Genomic DNA, 21,106 nt, shown 5'->3' with positions numbered 1-21,106 from the left:
AAAAACAGTAATAAATCATGGATAGATGGAGTCAAAATAATAAAAATGACAATTCTACCCAAATTAGTCTATTTATGAACTATGAAAAAGTATTTTATAAAGCTAGGAAAAATATTAACAAAATTCATCTGGAAGTACAAAAGTTCAAAGATATCAAGGGAATCAATGAAAAAAAATGCAAAAGATGGTCATTTAGTCATACCAAACCTCAAACTCTACTATATTGCAGTTATCAAAACAATGTGGTACTGGCTAAGAAATAGATCAATGGAATAGATTAGATACAAATTACATTATAGCTATTATAGTAAATGACCACAGTAATTCAGTATATGATAAACCCAGAGATCCAAGCTTTTGGAGCAAAAACTCACTATTTGATAAAAAGTGCTGGGAAAACTCGAAAACAGCATGGCAGAAATATGTTTATCTTAACATATGTTAAGATAAAGTAAAAATGGCTATATGATTTATCTATAAAGGGTGATACCATAAGCAAATTAATAGGGCATGGAATAGTTTATCAGTCAGATTTATGGATAAGGGAAGAATTTAGGACCAAAGAAGAGATAAAGATATTTTACATTGCAAAATGTAAAATAAGTAATTTTAATTACATAAAATTAAAGTTTTTACACAAAGAAAAACCAATGCAACCAAAATTACAAGGACAGTAGAAAACTGAGAAATAATTTTTCAACAAGTATCTCTGATAAAGGCCTCATTTCTCAAATATATAGAGAATTGAATCAAATTTATAAAAATACAAGTCATTCCCCATTTGATAAATGGTCAAAGGAAATAAATAGGCAGTTTTCAGACAAAGAAATCAAAGCTATCTATAAGTCACATGAAAATACTTTAAATCACTATTGAGCAGAGAAATGCAAATTAAAACAATGCTGAGATATCCCCTATACCTATCAGAGTGGCTAGTATGACAAAAAAGGAAAATGTTGGTTGTTGGAAGGGATGTAGAAAAAGAGGGATGCTATTACATTGTTGGTTGATATGTGAACTGATTCAGCTACTCTGGAGAGCAATTTGGAACCATGACCCAAGGCTGTAAAATTGTGCATACACTTTGATCTAGTAATACCACTGCTAGGTCTATATCCCAAACACATCCAAAAAGAGGGAAAAGTATCTATTTGTTCAAAAATATGTATAGCAGTTCTTTCTGTTGTGGCTAAGTATTGAAATCAAAGGAATGCCTATAAATTGGAGAATGGCTAAACAAGCTGTGGTATATGATTGTAATGGAATATTATTGCTCTATAAGAAATGACAAGCAGGATGATTTTAGAGAAGTCTGGCAAAATTTACATGAACTGATGCATAGTGAAGTGAACAGAACCAGGAAAACATCGTACAGAGTAACAACAATATTGTTTGATTAAGAACTGTGAATGACAGTCCTTCTTAGCAATACAAAGATAGAAGATAATCCCAAAGGACTAATGATGAAGCATACTATCTGCCTCCAGAGAAAGAACTGATGCTGACTGAATACATGTTGAAGTATGCTATTTTCATTCATTTTTCTTTTATTTGAGTCTCCTACAGAATGACTAATATGAAAACTTTTTGCATGATTGCTTACGCATAACCTATATATGATTGCTTACAGTCTCAGGGAGGAGGGAGGGAAGGGAAGTAGGGAAGGATAGAATTTAGAATTCAAAAAACTTTAAATAAAAATGTTTAAAAATTGTAAAAAATTATTTCTTATGGCGGAATAATATTCTAATACACTTAGGTGACTATAATTTGTTTCAGTAATTCCCTAATTGATGGATATCCACTTTGTTTTTATTCCTTTGCTATATGAAAAAGTGCTGCTATAAATTTTAAAAAATTTTTTGGTTCCTTTCCTTCTGTCTTCGATTTTTTTTTGTGGTAAAATTCTAAGAGTGATATAACTAAGTTAAAGGATATGCATGATTAATGGCCTTTTAAGCATAATTCCAAATTGCTTCCAGAATGGTGAGGCCAACTTGTAGCTCCATCAAAAGTTACCACAGTGTACCTATTCATTAATTTCATCCTCCAACAATTGCCATTTTCCTTTTTTGTCATTTTTGTCAATATGGTAATGTGATGGTAATCAAAACAAGATCTTTTGCTGTTTTTGTTTTAGTATAATCAAGTGCCTCTGATTGAATCTTGCCTTTATCAATCAAGAGTCTTTACAAGGAGTAAAGTACAGAAACAAGAGTTTCTTTAACTAGAAACAGTGTATGTATTTGTATTGTTAGTTATTTTAATATGATTAAAGATCTTTCCCACCCATTGATGGACCTGCCCATTGTGGGAAGCTTGATTAGGGGAGTTGTTTTGTAGGAGGGGCCCAAGTACCTTTTGTTTTTTCTATTGAGGCACTGGGTCCAAGGGTTGTGATGCCCTCTGGCTCTAAAAAAAGGTATAAATACTCTGAGTTGAGGTTTTACTTTGAGGCTTAGTTTTTCTAAGAAGGGTTGAGTGCCAGATAAGGACTCTGGAAAGCCGCTAAGCAGCACCTTGGTTTTGAGAACCCAGATGTCTTGCTTCTTTCTATCGCAACTGGTCAGACAGAAGTGCCTGTCTGTTGAATTATGGTCAAGCAGAGGAAACCATGTCTGTTGATTACTTTGGGGTTTACTGATTGGAAGTGTTTGTCTAGCCAGATGAGGACTCTGGGAAGCCACCAGATGTTATGCTTCCCTCTCTGGTAACTATGGTCAGACAGTTGGGGTCCAATTGTCTGTTGAATTCAGGCAGAGGAAATTATGTCTGTTGATCTTTTGGTTTCTCTGTATTTTCTTTGAAATTCAGGGTGCTGACTCCCTGAACTAACTGAATAATATATGTACTTGGTTAAAGGAATGATACATGTGTTTGATTAAAGTGATTGTTAACTCCTTGAAAGTTGCTTTCCTTTTATGAATGCAGACCTAAGAACCTGTGATAGCAACCCCCCTGTATATGCTGGGGTGCTTACTGATACAGGTGAGTGTAGGATAGAACCTCAAATTTGTTTACTATTAAAGATTTAGAACATTTTTCATATGCCTGTAAATAGCTTGCTTTTCTTTTGAGAACTGTCTTTCTGACAGCTAGTTAATGCAGTGGGTAGAATGTTTAACTTGGAGTCAGGAAATCCCAAGTTCAAATCCTGCCTCAGATGCTTTCTGGCTGTCTGACCCTGGGCAGGTAATGTAACCTCTGTCTGCCTCAGTTTTCTCATCTGTAAAATGAAGATAGTAATAACATCTAACTCCCAGTGAAATTGTGAGGATGAAAGGACATAATACATTTTTAGTCTTTGCAAACTTGAAGTCGCTATATACTATTTTTATGCTTATCATTATTAGCATTAATCATTTTTATATTCATTGATCGTATACCTATCATTGAGCAATTTTGAACTTTTTCAAAAAATAGTGTAAGTTATGGGTCCAAAACACATTTTTTCCATGCTAGAATCCAATTTCCCAATAGTTTTTTTCTGGAATAATGCTTCATTTATATTTTTTCCATTTCTTGGGTCACCCTTATTTATAAAGAAGTACTATGGTTTCTATTTTATAGGTAGAGACACTTCAGTTCTGAGAAGTTAAATGATGGGTCAAAACTACATCTCTCCTGATTAAGTTCAGCACTCCAAACCACAAAATTTCAGAATCAGAAGGAACCTCAAAAGACACCTAGTAATACTTATATCTGGAAAAGAATCTCAGCCACAGCATATTTGACAAGTAGGCAGAGTGTTTCCCTTTTAGTCATTTAAAAAAAAATCCATTACTAAGATTCCGCAATATAACCAAGTATCTGTAAGACTCTGTACACCTTACGGTAATATTAATATAGCATTAACATTTGACCACAGAGTAGTATAAAACAGTGTATGATATAGAGCAGACAATTAGAGAGAGTAGTAGAGCATTAATATTCTAAAAGTAGACATGGATACCATCCACATTTCCTAACGGGATTAAATACAGGAAGAAAGATGTGTGTATACATACACACACACATACACACACACACACATATATATGTGTGTGTGTGTGTATGTATGTATATATGTATATATACACATATACATGTATATATAAATATGTATATATGTATTTTTTACATATTTTATATATATAAAAGCATCCACAGCAGTACTTTCTGTGTTAGTATTGCTCTTTAGCTGTTCTCAGTCATGTCCAACTCTTTGTGATCACTTTAGAGGTTTTCTAGCCAAAGATACTGTAGTGTCATTTATAGTGTCATTTCCTTCCTCAGTTCCTTTTACTGATGAGGAAACTGAGGCAAACAAAATTAAGTGACTTGCTCAGGGCCATACAGCTAGTAAGAGTCCAAGGACAGATTTCAACTCAGGTCTCCCTGCCTCCAGGCCCTGTGCCACCTAACTGCTCCTTCTGTGTTAGTAAAGAACTGGAAACAAATAAGTCCCCACAAACTTGGGAAGTGGCTAACCAAATGGAAGTACATGAATATAATGGAATATTATGGCACAATAAGAAATGTTGAATTTGAAGAACAAAGCAGAGTGAAGTAAGCAGAACCAAGAAAGCAATATACACCATGACGACAATAACGTAAATCAAAAGAATTTTTAAAATGAGAACTCTGTGTGATTTTAATGACTGAGCAGCCCTAGAAAAGAGTTGTGAGAAAAGACTATTGGTATAGAATACTGGAAAAACTGGCAGACATGATTGATGTGTTAGTTTTTTTGAAGCACTCTTTTTTCTTATTAAAAAATCTGTTACAATTGAGTTTCGTGATTAGAGGAGGAAAGATATTTTCAGAAATGATGGCAATGTAAAAAATTTCAATAAAAATAAGCTTTTAAAAAAGTAGATGTCATCTAAAATTTTACTCGAAATTAAAATATTTATAAGTATTATTGCAATTGTTTTCTATAAACTTGGCATAGTATGTTATAGTCAAATAAACCCTAAGATATATGAAGGGCTTTATATCAAAGATAAATGGTACAGAGGAGACAATATTGGGTTGGGTATTGGAAGACCGTTTTAAACTTTGTCATTTATTGTTTTTATTATTCTGAGAATTACTATTTAACCATCCGGGGCCTTAGTTTCCTTCTCCATAAAATGATAGCGCTTAATTAGAAAAATTTTGAGGTCCGTTGGCATGGTTACAGTGAGGGCTCCAGAGGCCAGAGACTACCTACATGCTAAAAGAATGTCCTCATATTTAACAAAACAATTTTACATGGGACTTGATTATATGACATGTTACTACAATAAATCACAACCTTTTACACCTAAAAATAATGTAAAAATGAGTCAAAAGGTTCTACCTTTTCACATTTTGGCCTAATATATCCACATAATAAATGCAGTGTTGCGAATACCATTTTCTTATAAGGACAAACAAAGCAGTTTGGGAATCAGCAGTCAGGAGAAAAATTTTGCTTAAAAAACAAAATAAAAAGCAAACTATCACATCCAATCCATCTAACTCAACAGAAAACAACAACAAAGACATTATAGCTAGATTCTGTATCTTACTTGGTCTCCACTGCCTAAGTATCAAATTCAATTTAATTCAACATTTGTTATGTTCCAACATTAATTGCTCTGATATGCAGAACACTATTCCAGGATGGAGGATACATAAAATTTAGACAAGACATAGTCCCAAATCCCAAATCTCAGCATCAAAGTTACAAACACACAGAGACAGAAGGGACCTCGGTGGTCACTTTTTCTACCCTACATCTTAAAAGAAACTGAACATGGTCCTCCAGTCTTTGCTTAAAGACCATCAATGAAAGGGAGCTCACTACTTCCTGGAGTAGCCTATTGCACTTTTGACTATTTCTAATTGTTAAGAACTTATTCATTTTTTTCTTTCACCAAGAGCAATTTGTCTTTGCAACCAATTTGTCCTCCAATAATTTCAACAATAGGACTGAGCAAATTGGAATGACTAATGACCTTTCCCCAATGGCCATACTTGAAATTTTGCACTGCTGATCAATTGTGATGAGTGGGGGAGGGAAAAAGAAGAAAAAAAAGGAAGAAGACAATGAAAAGGAGGACAAGGAAGAGGAAAAAAGAAAGAAATGAAAGAGGAAAGAAAGAAACTAGGAAAGAAAAAACATGGATAATGAAGTGGGCACAGAATTGAATGGAAGGGCAAACTAGACTGACTTAAGGAATATATGTAGCACTTTTAATGACCGTAAGTATCTATCTGATACAGAGATCCATATTTTAAACATCAATATTTTTCCAGTGGTCCTTTATGGCTACAAGTCATGGGATACCAGTCTCTGCAGAATTAAAATCAGAGACCCAAAGGGCAACGAAAAGCACATGGTGGGAGTGAGTAGGCTATAGCAAATGGCCAATGACTTATTGAGTAAGACAAGTAGCACAAAGGAGGTCAATGGAGAGCAAGGGCAGTCATATAATAAGACAGAGAGATAGCCTTTCTATTCCACTGGTACCCATGCAGGTGATGCTTTAGGGAATATTTGTAATTCTGTTATTGTGTGATTTATAGGAAGATATAGACAAGTCATATAGGGTGATGAGTGTGGATAGGTTGGGATTCAGACCATTGGGGGGATAATCTAGAATGCTGAGAACAGAGATTCATTCTAGCATATGGACCAGAAAAGTGTGTGTGTGGAGTTAATTGGGCAGCAACAAGTGAAGAGTCTGCGTGGTATTCTGGGTACCCTTGAGATCCTAAAACAGGGACTCAACCTTGAAACCTATGGACCCTTTCTCAGAATGATTCTTTTAAATGCACAAAATAAAACACATATGATTATTTTTTAAAAACCCACAAAGATTACTGAAAATAAAATGTAAAATTCCCCCCACCCATATTCATTTCCTCCCTGAAATCCTTCCATGGACACCAGGTTAAGAGCCTCTGTACTTAAAGAATGAAAGGATGGCATCCGTGACTTGGGTTAGCTTCTGTCTGGAAGGTTTATCCGAAGACATTGACAAGAGGAGCATGAGATAAGAAAGGTGGAAGGAGGTCATTTATTTATTCACCCAACAATTATGAAGCACCTGTTGCATACACTTCAGACACTGTGTTGGCAATAGCAAAACAAACATGAAATGGTTCCTGCCCTCAAGGCAGCTAACATTCTGTTTGTGGGACTCCACACATACACACATACACAGAAAGTGAAAAGTAGTTTAGGGTTGGGGGAGAGTCATGGGCAATTAGAGGCATCAGCATAAGCCCTTTGTAGGAGGTTGCACTTGGGCTGACCCTTGAAGGAGGAAAGGGGACTTGACAAAGTAGGGATGAGGAGGGAGTATGTTTGCATAGAGGACAGCCTGTTCAAAGCCAAAGAGATGGAAGATGGAATGTTCTGCTTAGTGAATAGCAAGTAAAACAACTTGGTTGGAACACAATGTGCTTGAAGGTGAGAAAAGTTTGATAGGTAATCCTGAAAAGCAATTTGGCAACAGACTGTGAAGGAGTTTCCCCATATAATTGGTTTTCTTTGTAATCTTGTACAGTTTATTTTATGTATGTAAAAACATAATTCTGAGAAGAGAAACATAGACTTAGACTGACACATTGGTCCAAAACACCAAAAAAGGTTAATAATCTGCCCTAGAAGCAGTAGGGAGACATTGAAACTTCTGGAGCAGAGGATTGACATGGTCAGATTTGTACTTTGAATATATCAGTTTGGAAGCTGTTGTGTGTGTGGGTGGCATAGACTGGAGTGAGGGAATCTAGAGGCAGGGAGACAAATTTGTAAGTTATCACTGCAAGCTACATTGGTAGAGGGAATACTCACACTAATGAAAACACGATTCCACAAAAATATTAAATATATTGTTTTAAAAACATTACATCACAAACCACGAAATAGCATATTTGGTTATAGTTCCTCCAACCCTGTGGGTGTTGTCCATACACTTACACAGCTTGATGGATAACTCTGGACTTCTCAAGTAAGTATTCTGAAATCTGAGCTCCGATCACAACACCAGTGGAGGTGAAATTCATTTCTAAATATTTTCCAAAACGACTTGAATTATCATTAATAATAGTGCAGGCATTGCCAAAAGCTTCTACCAGATTGTTTACTTGGAGAATCTTCTCCTGTAGAGTTCTGTTATTGGCCTAAACAGAAAATATAGCACAGAAAGGATGTTTTAATAATATAGCTACATACATGTATATGTACACACATGCACACATGTATGTATACATGCAAGCATGTACACAATGAATTAAGTTAATTTCCATCTTTTTGATACACAAATTTTTTATATTGTATACTGCAGCTTGGCAACTATTCAACCAAGATGTGTAGTTAGCTGTAAAAAACTTACACAGTGAAATGTGGTACATTGGGCATATTGAGTCACTGGGATGTAATGGAAACAACACCGCATTTGGAGTCAGAATGTTGTTAAGTCATTTCAGTCCCATCTGACTCTTTGTGACCCCATTTGGGGTTTTCTTGGCAAAGATATTGGAGTGGTTTATTATTTCCTTCTCTAGCTCATTTTATAGATGAGAAAACTGAGGCAAACAGGGTTAAGTGACTTGCCCAGAGTCGCATAGCTAGGAAGTGTTTGAGGTTGGGTTTGAACTCAGGTCTTCCTGACGCCAGACTCAACACTCTATCCACTGTGCCATCTAGCTGCCCATAAGAATATATGTTTCAATTTTGACCTCACAGAATTTTGGATTTGGAAGGGTCATCACCAGCTGTGCAGTCATCCCACACTCCTAAAACAATCTCCACTAGCATGTAGCATATCTAACAAGTGGAAACCCATGATCCTTTATTTATATTCCCTCCTACCAGATAACTAGCTATGTGATCTCAACCAAGGTATTAGACCTCTCCAGACTGCTTCTTCCTTATATAACAGTGCAAACAATATTTGATCTGCTTACCTCTTAGAATGATAGAAACAAAAAGCTGAAAGAGGTGTCCAAGAAAATCTAGTGTCCAAACAATAACCCGTTACACATTAGCCCCTCCTTCCCCCAGGTAGTCATCCAGCCTTTGCCTAAAGAGCTCCAGTGATTGGGGAACCATGACCTCCTTGGGCAGCTCTCTCTCATAATTCTCCACCTAATGATCTTGTACCTATTAGGCTGATAATGTAGTGGATAGATAACTGACCTCAAAACAAGGAAACACCTAGCTCAAAGACTGCCTCTGACATATCCTGCCTGGCGGAGTCTGGGTAAGTCATATAACCACCCAATGCTTCAAGAAACTCTCTCACTCAGAGAAGGAGCAGGTCAGTATTGGTAGGAATAGTGGCTTTACCTTGTAACTCCCTGTACCAGTGAAATCACATGTTCAATCCCTACTTCTACAGTGTGTGTGCGTGCGTGTGTATGTGTGTGTATGTGCAAGTGTGTGCATGCATACATATGTGTGTGCGTGTGTGCATGTGTGTGTGTGAAACAGCTTACCTTTCCAAGAACAGTTAGCTGCTGCACTAAGAGATGGGCACTTTCAGTCTTTCCAGCCCCACTTTCTCCAGAAATGACAATACACTGCATGGTATTAAAAACAGAAAAAAGGAAAGAGAAGATAGGAACTGAAGTTTACATGGTCAATGAGTTTTCATCTGGTACAATGGGAAATAACATTAAACAGTGCTTCCTATGTGTCAGACTGTGCTTTATGCTTATTTCTTCATTTCATTCTCACAACAACCCTGGGAGGTAGGTGCTATTATTATCCCTATTTTACAGGTGAGGAAACCAAGGCAAACAGAAGTTAAGTGACTTGCCCAGCTAGTAAGTATCTGAGGCCAAATTTGAACTCAGGACCTCCTGACTCCAGGACCAGAACTGTATTCACTGAAATATATGGCATCAATGCTAAGTAATAAGAGAGGAGTATTTCTTACCTGATCTGAATTATATGTTACCATGGACTGATAGCCCAAGTCTGCCACTGCAAAGATGTGGGGAGGGTTGGCAGTTCGTTTTGCTCCAATATAGAGCTTTGAATGCTGGAGGGAAAAGAAGACATGAAAAATCAGAATGGATCTATCACTTGTGGGTTTTTTTTTAAAGTAGATCTCCTGAGTTATTCACAAATGTACCCTGAAATTTAAAAGCAAAATCCAAATCTGGGCTATCATTTGCATAACAGAGGACAAGGAAGGGCTGGTCCTGTGATTTCATTAGTACCTGGTACTCATGTACTCCAGGTTTGGAGACGCTCTCTACCCATGCAGGTTGGCATCTTTTTGGCAATTTCAGGTTTTACTGAGTTGCATAGAATACAGATGGGTTAAGTGATTTACCAAGGGGGCACACCACCAGCATGTATCAAAGATGGAACTTGGACCCAAGTCTTCCTGTCTTTGAGGCTGACTTTATAGCACTATACTATCTTGAGTAAGGATTTTAATGAATAATGATGATTTTCCTTCTTTCAATGTGCTGATTGAAATGATCATAGGCAGGATTTCTATGCAGCTTTGCATAATGGATAAAGCAAGGAAGCCTTGGATTACAATCCTGCCTCTGATACATACTGATTACTTGACCTTAAGGAGGTCCCCTACTCTCTCAGTGCTCCAGGTGATCATTTAAAACTTAAGCTATAGATAGTTTATGATCTTCATTGGTGGAGGGAGATTTTACATGAGGAGTTTCCTATATTGTACTAATAAAATCAAAGATTCAGACCCCTCTGTCCACCAAAAAAGGGTTAAAAAGTGCATTTGATCAAAATGAGAGGTGCAAGTCATTTTTTTTTATACCTTTGTGGAATAAAGGTCCAAATTCTGAAATGGGTTAATTGCAATGAGTATGTCTCCAACGTAGATGTAGATCTGATCACGGGAATAGCATTTCTGAAGCTGCTCTGACACAGTTTTCTGTAGAGATAAAAAGAAAAGATATTTCTGCATTTTTGTTCCTTTTGATTAAGTAAAATGAAAGAATTAAAGAAATGAACCTCTCTCTACTTAGTTAATTCTGTTATCTAACAAGCACATTATCTTGAATCAGAGATAAGGACCAGAAAGGGGAAAAATGGTACCCCACACATACAAAGACTTGTATCCAGAAGCATAATAGTGACGTGACTCTAAGTATCCTTCATAAGCAGAGACACAGCTGAAACTATTTGTCTTGATTTTTAAAAGCTAAGATCTGCCATGAAAGATGGTGGCTAGATGTTATTTTCCAAATGAAAGTACTGATATTGAATCTATGGAGTATCATACAGAAAGGGAATAGGAACAACCGTAAAACTTCATTATCCGCTAAGAGCAGAGGGAGATGGTGTAAGGTCAAAAGGAAGAATAGAAAAGAAAAGAGAAGGTGGCTTTTAGAGGCATTTGGAACATGGCTTGGTTCCAACCATTTCATGTAATTATATGAGCCTGTGGTCCAGTTCATCATTTAATTTAGAAATCCATGGGTAAAATCTTGTTAAATTTTTAAATATTTTAAATATTTAAATAATAAATAATAAATATTTTTATTTATTCATTATTAATTATATTTATTTAATATATATATATATATAAAATTCGTGTAATTATATTTAAATATTTTTATTTATATTTCATCCTTGACAAATCACATGAGTACATAAAATCAATATTAACCAAGGGTCAGAGATCAGCATTTATGAGAACTGATTTGTTACCCAAAGCAAAGTTGAAAAGGAGTTTTTTGGTTATTCACTATAAAAGATTTCAGGTGTGAACTGTGGCTCGAAGCAAAATGGCAAGAGCTGAAACAGCTGTAGAAATACCGATAATCTCTGTGCTAAATATCAGCCTATTGTTCTAACCTCCATGGGCTATTAGGTTAAATTCAAGGCACAGTGGATTTCTCATTTCCAATTAACAGTAATGTACGGCTATTTACACAGTCAAATTATGTGCACAGAATCATTAAAGAATCCAGAAATGCTCCCAGACTAACATAACGGAAATAATCTGTGGCAATGAAAACAGATAGCAATAGTAACATACCATGTCAAACAAAAATTATCTTGGGCCTTTGCCACAGTTTTGTTCCTCAAATGAGGTTCAAGGTAAAGGGATTGTCTTCCTGCTCTCACCTCCTATAGGTCTTATGTCCACCAACAAGATGACTGTGAAGCTCTTCTGGTCCTATTCAGGCTCCCTGAAAGCCGCCAATCCTGACCTTAAGGGTCAGGAATCAGGACAAGCAAAAGAAGGACAGAAAGGTAAGAAGACAGAAGAATTATTTTTTAATTTTTTTCTTTCCTTGATTTCATCATCCTTAGTCCTTTACTATTCCTTAATATCTTATGCTCCCCAGAAGTTGTGATTTCATTGTTCAAGGCTACTAGAGCAACTGAGGCTCAAGAAAGACTGTTATGTAGGCACAGAGATCCAGGATTCACCTTCAGCCTTTTCATGGCCTGAAGCTTGGGGATCTGAGGCTTCCCAGGAAAGGAAATTTATAAGTGGTACCTACATCTTCTGGTACCTTTATTTAGTTATTTAAATATTCTTAGGAACCTTGCTTACTTCACTGGAGTGGGTACTCCCTAAACATTTATTTCCCTTTCTAGTCAACATGCTGATGAACATCCCCAAATTTAGTTAGGTGGGTCCTTAAATGGAATAGAATTCATTGCCATTCCCGTATTGCCTACTCTTGCTGACTTGACAAGATCTGCCAGAGTTTGACTTAAGAATCCAAGCTCATCTCCTTGCCACAGAGAGGCAGTTATTAAACAAAAAAAAATAAGGATAATAGACATTTAATTGCATTTTACAAAATTCTTAATCTACATTATCTCAATTGATCCTCATAACAACCTTTTGAAGTAATAACTCCTAATAGCACATTATAATTTACAAACTCTTTGGCTCACAAAGACCCTGCAAGGTATCCTTATTTTATACATGGCAAACTGAGCTCAGAGAGATAAAGTGACTTGTTCAGGGTCATCTAGTCAGAGTTGAAGTCATAAACTCAAACCAAGCCTTCCAAATGTAGTGATCTTTCTACCACATCACACAATTTGAGATTAATTTCCCACATACCATGCGTGAAATTTATATCTGATGATAATTTGGCTATATCATATCTTATAAATTCAGAATAATTTTTTGTACTTTATTTTAAAATCTAGTTATATTGTTTACAAGCAAAGAAGAAAAGGTTGCGTTGGCTCTCAAGGCCATCCAAAAAAAGATTCAAATGCCATAAAACACAGATAAGGAAGAAAAAACACCCACTTAACATTTAGTGACCTCTAATATATATAATTCTCATTTCTTACTGCTGTAAATCTCCTAGAATTTCTGACTTCAAAACAAGAAATTTTATGATCAAGTCCTTCATGAATTCAATTGAACAATAATGTTATATTTAAAAACCGTCACTCTAAATGACAAATCATAAGCTTTAAAAGCCAGGACTAATTTCTTGTGTGTTCATTTGTTAAAGATCATATAGTGCTGGTTTAGTTATTTGCCTTTTTCAAAAAACAGAGTTGAAATCTAGAGTCAGCTTTGCTGATACGTTATTGACCTGGGAAATAAATTGATGAAATACTCCACTTTTGTTTTCATTTTTCTCAGCCCAATAATAGGAAGTTGGTCAGCCTAAACTTTCTCTTTTATAATTTAAAACTGTAAAATGACAACATGTCCTGCTCACAGTTCTAACCTTCACAGTTGGGGGCAGGTAGGTAGTACAGTGGAGAGAGTGCTGGCCTCGGAGTCAATTCAAACCTAGCCTTTGACACTAACTGTGTGAACCTGGACAAGTCACTTAACCCTGTTGCCTCAGTTTCCTCATCTGTAAAAAGAGCTAAGGAAGGAAATGGCAAGCCATTCCAGTATCTTTGCCAAGAAAACCCCAAATAGGGAAATGGAAAGTTGGACATGTCTGAAACAACTCAATAACAAGCCTTCACAGTGACTAAAGAACGCCGCTATAAGACAAAGGTTTAAATTTTGTTTCTACTAAACCTGGAAGATGAAATAGATCCTTAAATATTTGACATATTCTAAAATTACTTTCAAATCTGTTTTTAAGTCCCTAAAACCAGGTTCTAGCACCTGCCATCCATCTAGTCATCTATTCATCTCTCTTGTTCTCTCTCTTTTTCTTTCTTTCTCTCTCTGTCATCAAGCATTCATTTTTCCTCCCTCCCAATTCTCCCCATCCACTGAAAGAAAAAAGAAAAGACAGAAAGAATTACATAATAAATACATAGGCATAGTCATATAAAATAAATGATCACATTGGTTATGTCCAAAAATGTGTTTCTTATTCTGCATATTAGTCTATCATCTTTCTCTCCTGAAGTGGGCAGCATTCTTCATTGTCAGTTATCTGGAATTATGGTTGATATTTAAATTGATCACAGTTATTAAGATTTCCTGAACTGTTTGTTTTTTTACTATACTTAGGTTAAAGTATAAATTATTCCTCTGATTTTGCTCCTTTAAGCTTACAACAGTTCAAACAAGTCTTTCTATGTTTCTTTGAAATGACCTTCCCCCATCTCTTTCCAATAGCAGAGTAGTTTTCTACTACATTAATATACTATATTTCTAACTGTAAGCACTTAATGTAAAATGCAAGATGAAGATAAAATGTGATTTTAAGGAACCACTCTCCTCTTGCTCATGTTTGAAAATCATAAAACCTCATTTCCACATGAATGAGGAGTAATATAGATTACCTGGAATATTTAGTTTACAGGTTTTTAAAATGGTATTGGTAAGTTATGTTGAAGAAGACTTCCTTGATTTCAAGACATCTGATGCTTGCAAATGAAGTCATTTTTAAAAGAACTGTAGTTTTTGGTAAACAAAACTTTGAAAAATTAAGCTTGAATGAATCAAATGCTGGTTTCTGTTTACAGAACATTAAAGTTAACCTGTTTTATTTCTAAGCAAAATTAAGTTATCTGTCAAACGTATTCGGAGAGCTACTGAATTGGGTAGAGCAGAGTGTCTAGATTTTTGCTGAGGAGGGGTTGTGGATTTCTCTGAAGGCTTATGATTACTTCTGGAGACATGGGAAGGTTGATATTGAGACTGCAAGTTGCCAGCTTGCTGATCACTTGCCCATGGAGTCAGGCTGTGTGGGAGCAGAATTTATTGTCTCTGCTGAGAATTCTCAGAAAATGTGAGTTAGGGTTTGAAGGATAGAGGAGAAACTTGGTGGTAGCACACACTTCCTTCACCCTGTGGGGAACTCCCCAAAGCCTAGAAGATGGTCATGGTTGGAGGAACAAACAGGCTTGCAAATCAACTAGCATAAGAATTATAGAAGGGACCTCAGAGGTCATCCAATTTAGCCTATAATGAACAGAAGTCTTTGCTTCAATGTGTCTGACAAGAGACCATTTAGTCTCTATTTGTAAACCTCGAGAAATATGTAGCACAGTACCTTCTGAACCCATTCTACTTTGGGACACTTCTAATCAGTAAAAAGTTTTTAAAAAATATTTAAGTTGAACTGAAATTTTCCATTGTCCCTTTGGCACCCAGGAAATTCTTCTATGTGACAACAAGAAGACATTATCACATGTGTCTCTCTCTCCCCTCCTCTTCACCTTCAAAGTCAACTGCTGGATCATCATCTATAACTTAGAGAAAACTGATTTTTTTATGGGAGAATATAAACATTATTGCAACCAAGGGAGAAGTTTGAGGAATTTTTATGTTACTGGTACTACATAGTGAGGAAGTAGAAGAAGGTATGAAGAGTACTTAATGGTGACGCTGGACATCTAGGCTCATCACATTTTTATTTAGGGATACATCATCAGATTATAAGAACCTTAGAAAGGGGCTACCTCAAGGGCATGCTATTAATAAAATGTCATTTGGGCAACATGTCTAACTTGAATTTCTTACCTCATCCAAGACTTCAAGAGTTGCTAAATCATCCACATCCTTCAGAGAGGACAATGAAGTTTTACTGTAGTTACTTTTCTTGGTATGAATGCGCTCATGTCTACAAAACAAAACAATCAAAATTTCCTGACCTAAGAAAACATTATTGACACATCAGTAGTAGCAACTCATAGGCATTCAGAATTGAGCAACCTCCATGAAAGAGGCCTACCAAAATCCATTGATGCCACTTCACTAGGCTGACTTTCCAATGTGGTGGTTTAAGAATCAACCAACCCTAGTTTAGATCTACATTGGTCATCTCTAAATATGTTTTATTTAGTTATGAATTGGTTAGCTTTGGAGATAAAAAAATAAAAAATGAAATAAAAATACAAAAACTAAAAAGAAATTTCCTTCCCTTTTTTGTGATTGAGTCCAGTTGAGGCTGGTATTATTCAGAGTACACTAAGGAGAATGTTTTTATTTGCCCAGTAAAATTCCATTTCATTCTGAAAAAAATATATCTTCAAAATATTTCAAATCAAGAGAAAAATTAATTCCAAGAACAATAAAAATAGGTTTTTCTGGTTCAGAAGGAAAACCACTTACTTATGGAAGGCACGGAGATGAAAAGACTGGAAAAGAGACAGATTGAAATGTTATGGCTAAATTCAAGTTTCATGGTTTATTAGCAACAGTGCATATAGACAGAACTCTTTCAGGCTTACAAAGCACTTTTATCTTTATAGTTGAAGAAATTAATTTTTGATTTTAATACTTTAACATGAATTTTCATGGATGAATGAAACCTTTGTAAGGAAGGTGACATAAGAAAAAACAATGAAACAGAGATGAATACAGGCAGGTCCCAATTAATGTGAATAATGAATTCCCCCTGAAGTGGGCAAGTATTCAAATTTGCACCATTTGAAGTTAGAATTATGTAAAATATGGTAACCAGTTGTAGCTCAATGGAAATATGCAATGTGGATTTGAATAATGTAACCACTTCAGGGAATTTGTCATTTACACTAATTAGAATCTAGTTGTGCAGCATATGGAAAGCACAGTTGACCTGAGGGTAGGAGTCCTGGGTGCAAAATACTTGCTCTACCACCTAGTAACTGATTTGGTACAAGCTTCTAGACTCTTTGGAGTCTCATTTTCCTAATCTTTAAAATGAGAGGGTTGGACCACATGACCTTTAAGGTTTTATTCAGTCCTCACATTCTATGAGTCTATAAGTCAAGTATACTGCAATATAAGCTTGTTTGTCACTGCTGCAAACAGGAAGTTAGGGTTCTTTCTAGAATCCAGAGGAAACAACTTCACTGTACTATACTATGCTATTTAATACAGCAAGGATCTGTAACTTCATTGGTCTATCCCCTGATGTATACTGTAATGCTACCCTGTATAATTTAGTTGATGGTCTTTGACAATTGATGCCATCAAAAATATTTGTCATCCTGCAGTTGCCCTCTTAATGAGGATCTCCAAACTCAATGAGACTCATTCTTGAACAAAAGACATATCTATCTATCTATCTATCTATCTATCTATCTATCTATCTATCTATCTATCTATCTATCTATCTATCTAATCTATCTACCTACCTACCTATCCATCCATCCATCCATCCATCCATCCATCCATCCATCCATCCATCCATCCATCCATCTATCTGTCTATCTAATCTATAGCTATACACACAATACACATGTGTATATATATATATGTATATATACACATACACATACATATATACACACATACACACACACATGTATGGTCTAGACTTTATAGGTCCATAGGATCATTACTCTAAAGTTTGGAAGGGATTTCAGAGATCATGAAGTCCAACCTCTTCATTTCACAGATGTGGAAGTAACTTACTCAGGGTCATATAGGTAGTAAGTGACGGAATTAGGTTTTGAACCCAATTCTCTGTCTCAGCTGCACTTCATTTTTACTTATTCTGAATGGTTGAGTTTCCCTTTGCCTCCCTTCAGTACGGAAATGAACAACAGGAGGATGTCTGTCACATAAATGACCCAAATAATTTAATCTTCAATCTCTTGCCAAGAGGAATAGTGATATTCTAAGATACTATCATTTGCTGTTCCCTGACAGAATATGCTGCCTAGATATTAAACTTTTATCCTTATTCTATAGAGCTAACATCTAAGCATCTAAGATCTAGCATCATCCCAAGTGACCCAGAATCAGACCATTCAAAATCAGAAAGAATTTATTTTTTACTTTTTACAAAATCCCATAAAAATTTGTTTTTAAATGGAATTTTGTTTTCAAAAAATAAGCATTTTTTTCTGTCTCTCCTACACTCCTGTTGTAAAAAAGAAAAATAAAACCCCTGTAACAAACATCCATAGTCAAGCCAATCAAATTTCCACACTAGTCATGTGCAAAAGTGTGTGATTCATTCTGAATATTTAGCCTCTCATTTCTCTCTGTCAGGAAGTGTGTAGCATTCTTCATTTCTGGAAAATTAGAAGGAATTTGCTCAAACAGTTATTTTTTAGTCATGTCCAATTCTTCCTGACCCCATATGGATTTTTTTTTTTTTGGCAAACTGGAGTGGTTTGCCATTTCCTTCTCCAGCTCATTTTATAGATGAAAAAGCGGAGTCAAAAAGGGTTAAATGACTTGCCCAGGGTCACACATAGAGCTAGCAAGTGTCTGAGGTCAGATTTGAACTCAAGAAGAATGAGTCTTCTGGACTCCAGGCTCAACACTTTATCCACTGCACCATTTATTTCCTTGCTCTAGGAATTTAGAGATCACTTAATCCAAATCCATAATTTTACATATGAGTAAAATATCTTCTCAAGAGTCATGCATGCCCTGTTTCATTGAATATCAAATCCCTTGGAAGGATTATACTCAGTTTTGCTGGGTAAGTGAGTCTTGGTTGTAATTCTAACTCCTCTGTCCTCTTGAATATCATATTCTGAGCCCTCTCTCTGGTCCTTTAATGTAGATGCTAAATCTTGTGTCATCCTGACTGTGGCTCCAGAATACTTGAATTGTTTCTCTCTGGCTGCCTGCAATATTTTCTCCTTGGGAACTCTTGAATTTGGCTACAATATTCCTGGCAGTTTTCATTTTGGGATCTCTTTCTGGAGGTGATCAGTGAATTCTTTCAATTTCTATTTTGCCTTCTGGTTCTCAAATAAGAGGGCAGGTTTCCTTGATGATTTCTTGAAAGATGATGTCCAGGCTCTTTTTTATCATGGCTTTCAGATAGTCCAATAATTAAAAAATGATCTATCCTGGATATTTCATGTCAGTTGTTTTTTTAATAAGATATTTCACAGTGTCTTCTATTTTTTCATTTTTTTGGTTTTGTTTTTATTGTTTCTTTATTTCTCATAGTCATTAGCTTCCATTTGCTCTATTGTAATTTTTAAGGAATTATTTTCTTTAGTGAGCTTTTGTACTTCTTTTCCCACTTGACCAATTCTGCTTTTTAAGGTATTTTTATCATTGGCTTTTTGGACCTCTTTTACCATTTTAAAGGTGTTATTGTCTTCAATGTTTTTCTCCCTTACCAATCTGTTGGCTCATTTTTCATGATTTTCTTGCATCAATCTTATTTCCCTTTTTAATTTTTCCTCTACCTCTCTTACTTCAACAAGCATTTATTAAATGCTTATTATGTGCCAGGAACTCTACTAGGCTTTGGGCATACAAGGGAAAGCAAAGACACATTTTCTGCCCTCAGAGGCTCATATTCTTTTGGGAGAGACAATATATAAACAACTGTATACAGGTTTGAAGTGATGAGGGTTTGCAACAAGGTGATAGCCATGATATTGGAGAGAAGAAGTCTTACATGAGAAATGTTGTCAAGGCCAAAGTGACAAACAGGAAGTTAGCCACAGTAACTTATGAAGACTACTTGCTAAGTAATAGAGGTATTGAGATCTTTAACAAAAGAGGATGTTCTCCCATTAAGGAGAACTAGGGAGCTCTCCAGTTCTCGCCCTCATTACTTTTCATGTGGTTTATTGTTACACCTTCCTAATGGGTTTCCCTCCCTCTATTATCTATTATGTTTAAACCAAGCTTCAGATAAGTGGACATGTCTAAAGCATAATGGCAGTTAGGTGGTACCATAGTGCCTAGAGCCCTGGGCCTGCAGTCAGGAAGACTCATCTTCCTGAGTTCAAATCTGGTCTCAGACACTTGTTAGCTATGTGACCCTGGGCAAGTCACTTAACTTTGTTTGCCTCAGTTTCCTCATCTGTAAAATGAGCAGGAGAAGAAAATGGCAAACCACTTCAGTATCCCTGTCAAGAAAATACCAAATGGGGTCATGGAGAGTCAGAAATGACTGAAAAAATCAGGTTTTCTCTTATCCCTCTCAGCTATCTTTTAACTGCGTGACTCAGTCACAATGAGAACTAGGGAAAGAATACGGATAGATTAATGAAAATTTATTAACACTAGATGAAAATTATCTCAAAACACATTTTCTACTGATGGTGGATCAACTTCAAACTTCACATATGAAGGAGAGCATTATACCTATCATGAAATCATAGTTTGTATATGTATCTACATACACACATTCATTCTGCTAACCAATGGCTATGTATCAATTTGAGCTGAAGTTAAATCCAATGATATATGAGTGAGACAAGGGGAAAACTGTCCCTTCTCATTCTTACTGCTTTTTTCCTTTTAATTTCCCATTATTTTTATTTACATTCCCTATTACTTTTTAAAAATAGTATAACTAGGACTTAGCTAAGATATAGCAGATGTCCGGAGATAGGATATATGGTTGCCCAGCACCTCTCCACTGGAATAAGCTCTCCCTTCCTCTCTCTCCCTTAGCTCAGGGTCCAGTGTCCTGGACTTGCCACCTCTGCTTAAGGACGAGGCCTCGGGGCACAAAATTGTGCCTCTGTATCTCCATTTCTGTGTTCATACATCATCACTGCAGATGATTACTGAGGAGTGATTCTGCCAGATGAATTGACCTAGAATACAAGAGTCAGCAATTCTGAGATTCAATTTGGTCTTAATCATTAGGAATACTGTCAGGAAAACAGTGTCTAAGAACCAGCTGCACCCACTAAACCTCACATTATTTTTTTTTACCTTTACAGCTGTATAATCTATAGTGTAAACAATATTATTTTTCAGCTTCTAGAAAATAATCTCGGTCCCAAAACCTTCATGAGTGATGACATCATAATAACAGCAATTAGGGTTTACATAGCATT

General features: G+C 35.9%; 1 protein-coding gene across 1 annotated transcript in view; it reads right to left on the bottom strand.

Moving 5' to 3' along the window:
* Positions 1–21,106, bottom strand: part of MYO3A (myosin IIIA) — a 247,917-nt gene that overhangs the window by 116,365 nt on the left and 110,446 nt on the right. Inside the window, exons 10-14 of the mRNA XM_072651758.1 lie at positions 15,870–15,969; positions 10,761–10,877; positions 9,897–10,001; positions 9,454–9,537; positions 7,934–8,136 (exon numbers count right to left, since the gene is read on the bottom strand). Coding sequence (XP_072507859.1) covers positions 7,934–8,136; positions 9,454–9,537; positions 9,897–10,001; positions 10,761–10,877; positions 15,870–15,969 — 609 coding nt within the window. The remainder of the gene's footprint in view (positions 1–7,933; positions 8,137–9,453; positions 9,538–9,896; positions 10,002–10,760; positions 10,878–15,869; positions 15,970–21,106) is intronic.

Source organism: Notamacropus eugenii, chromosome 3 (assembly GCF_028372415.1).
Source record: "Notamacropus eugenii isolate mMacEug1 chromosome 3, mMacEug1.pri_v2, whole genome shotgun sequence".
NCBI classification, from domain to species: Eukaryota; Metazoa; Chordata; class Mammalia; order Diprotodontia; family Macropodidae; genus Notamacropus; species Notamacropus eugenii.
Note: the sequence above shows the minus strand (reverse complement) of the source record. Positions and strands in the feature narration are given on the sequence as shown.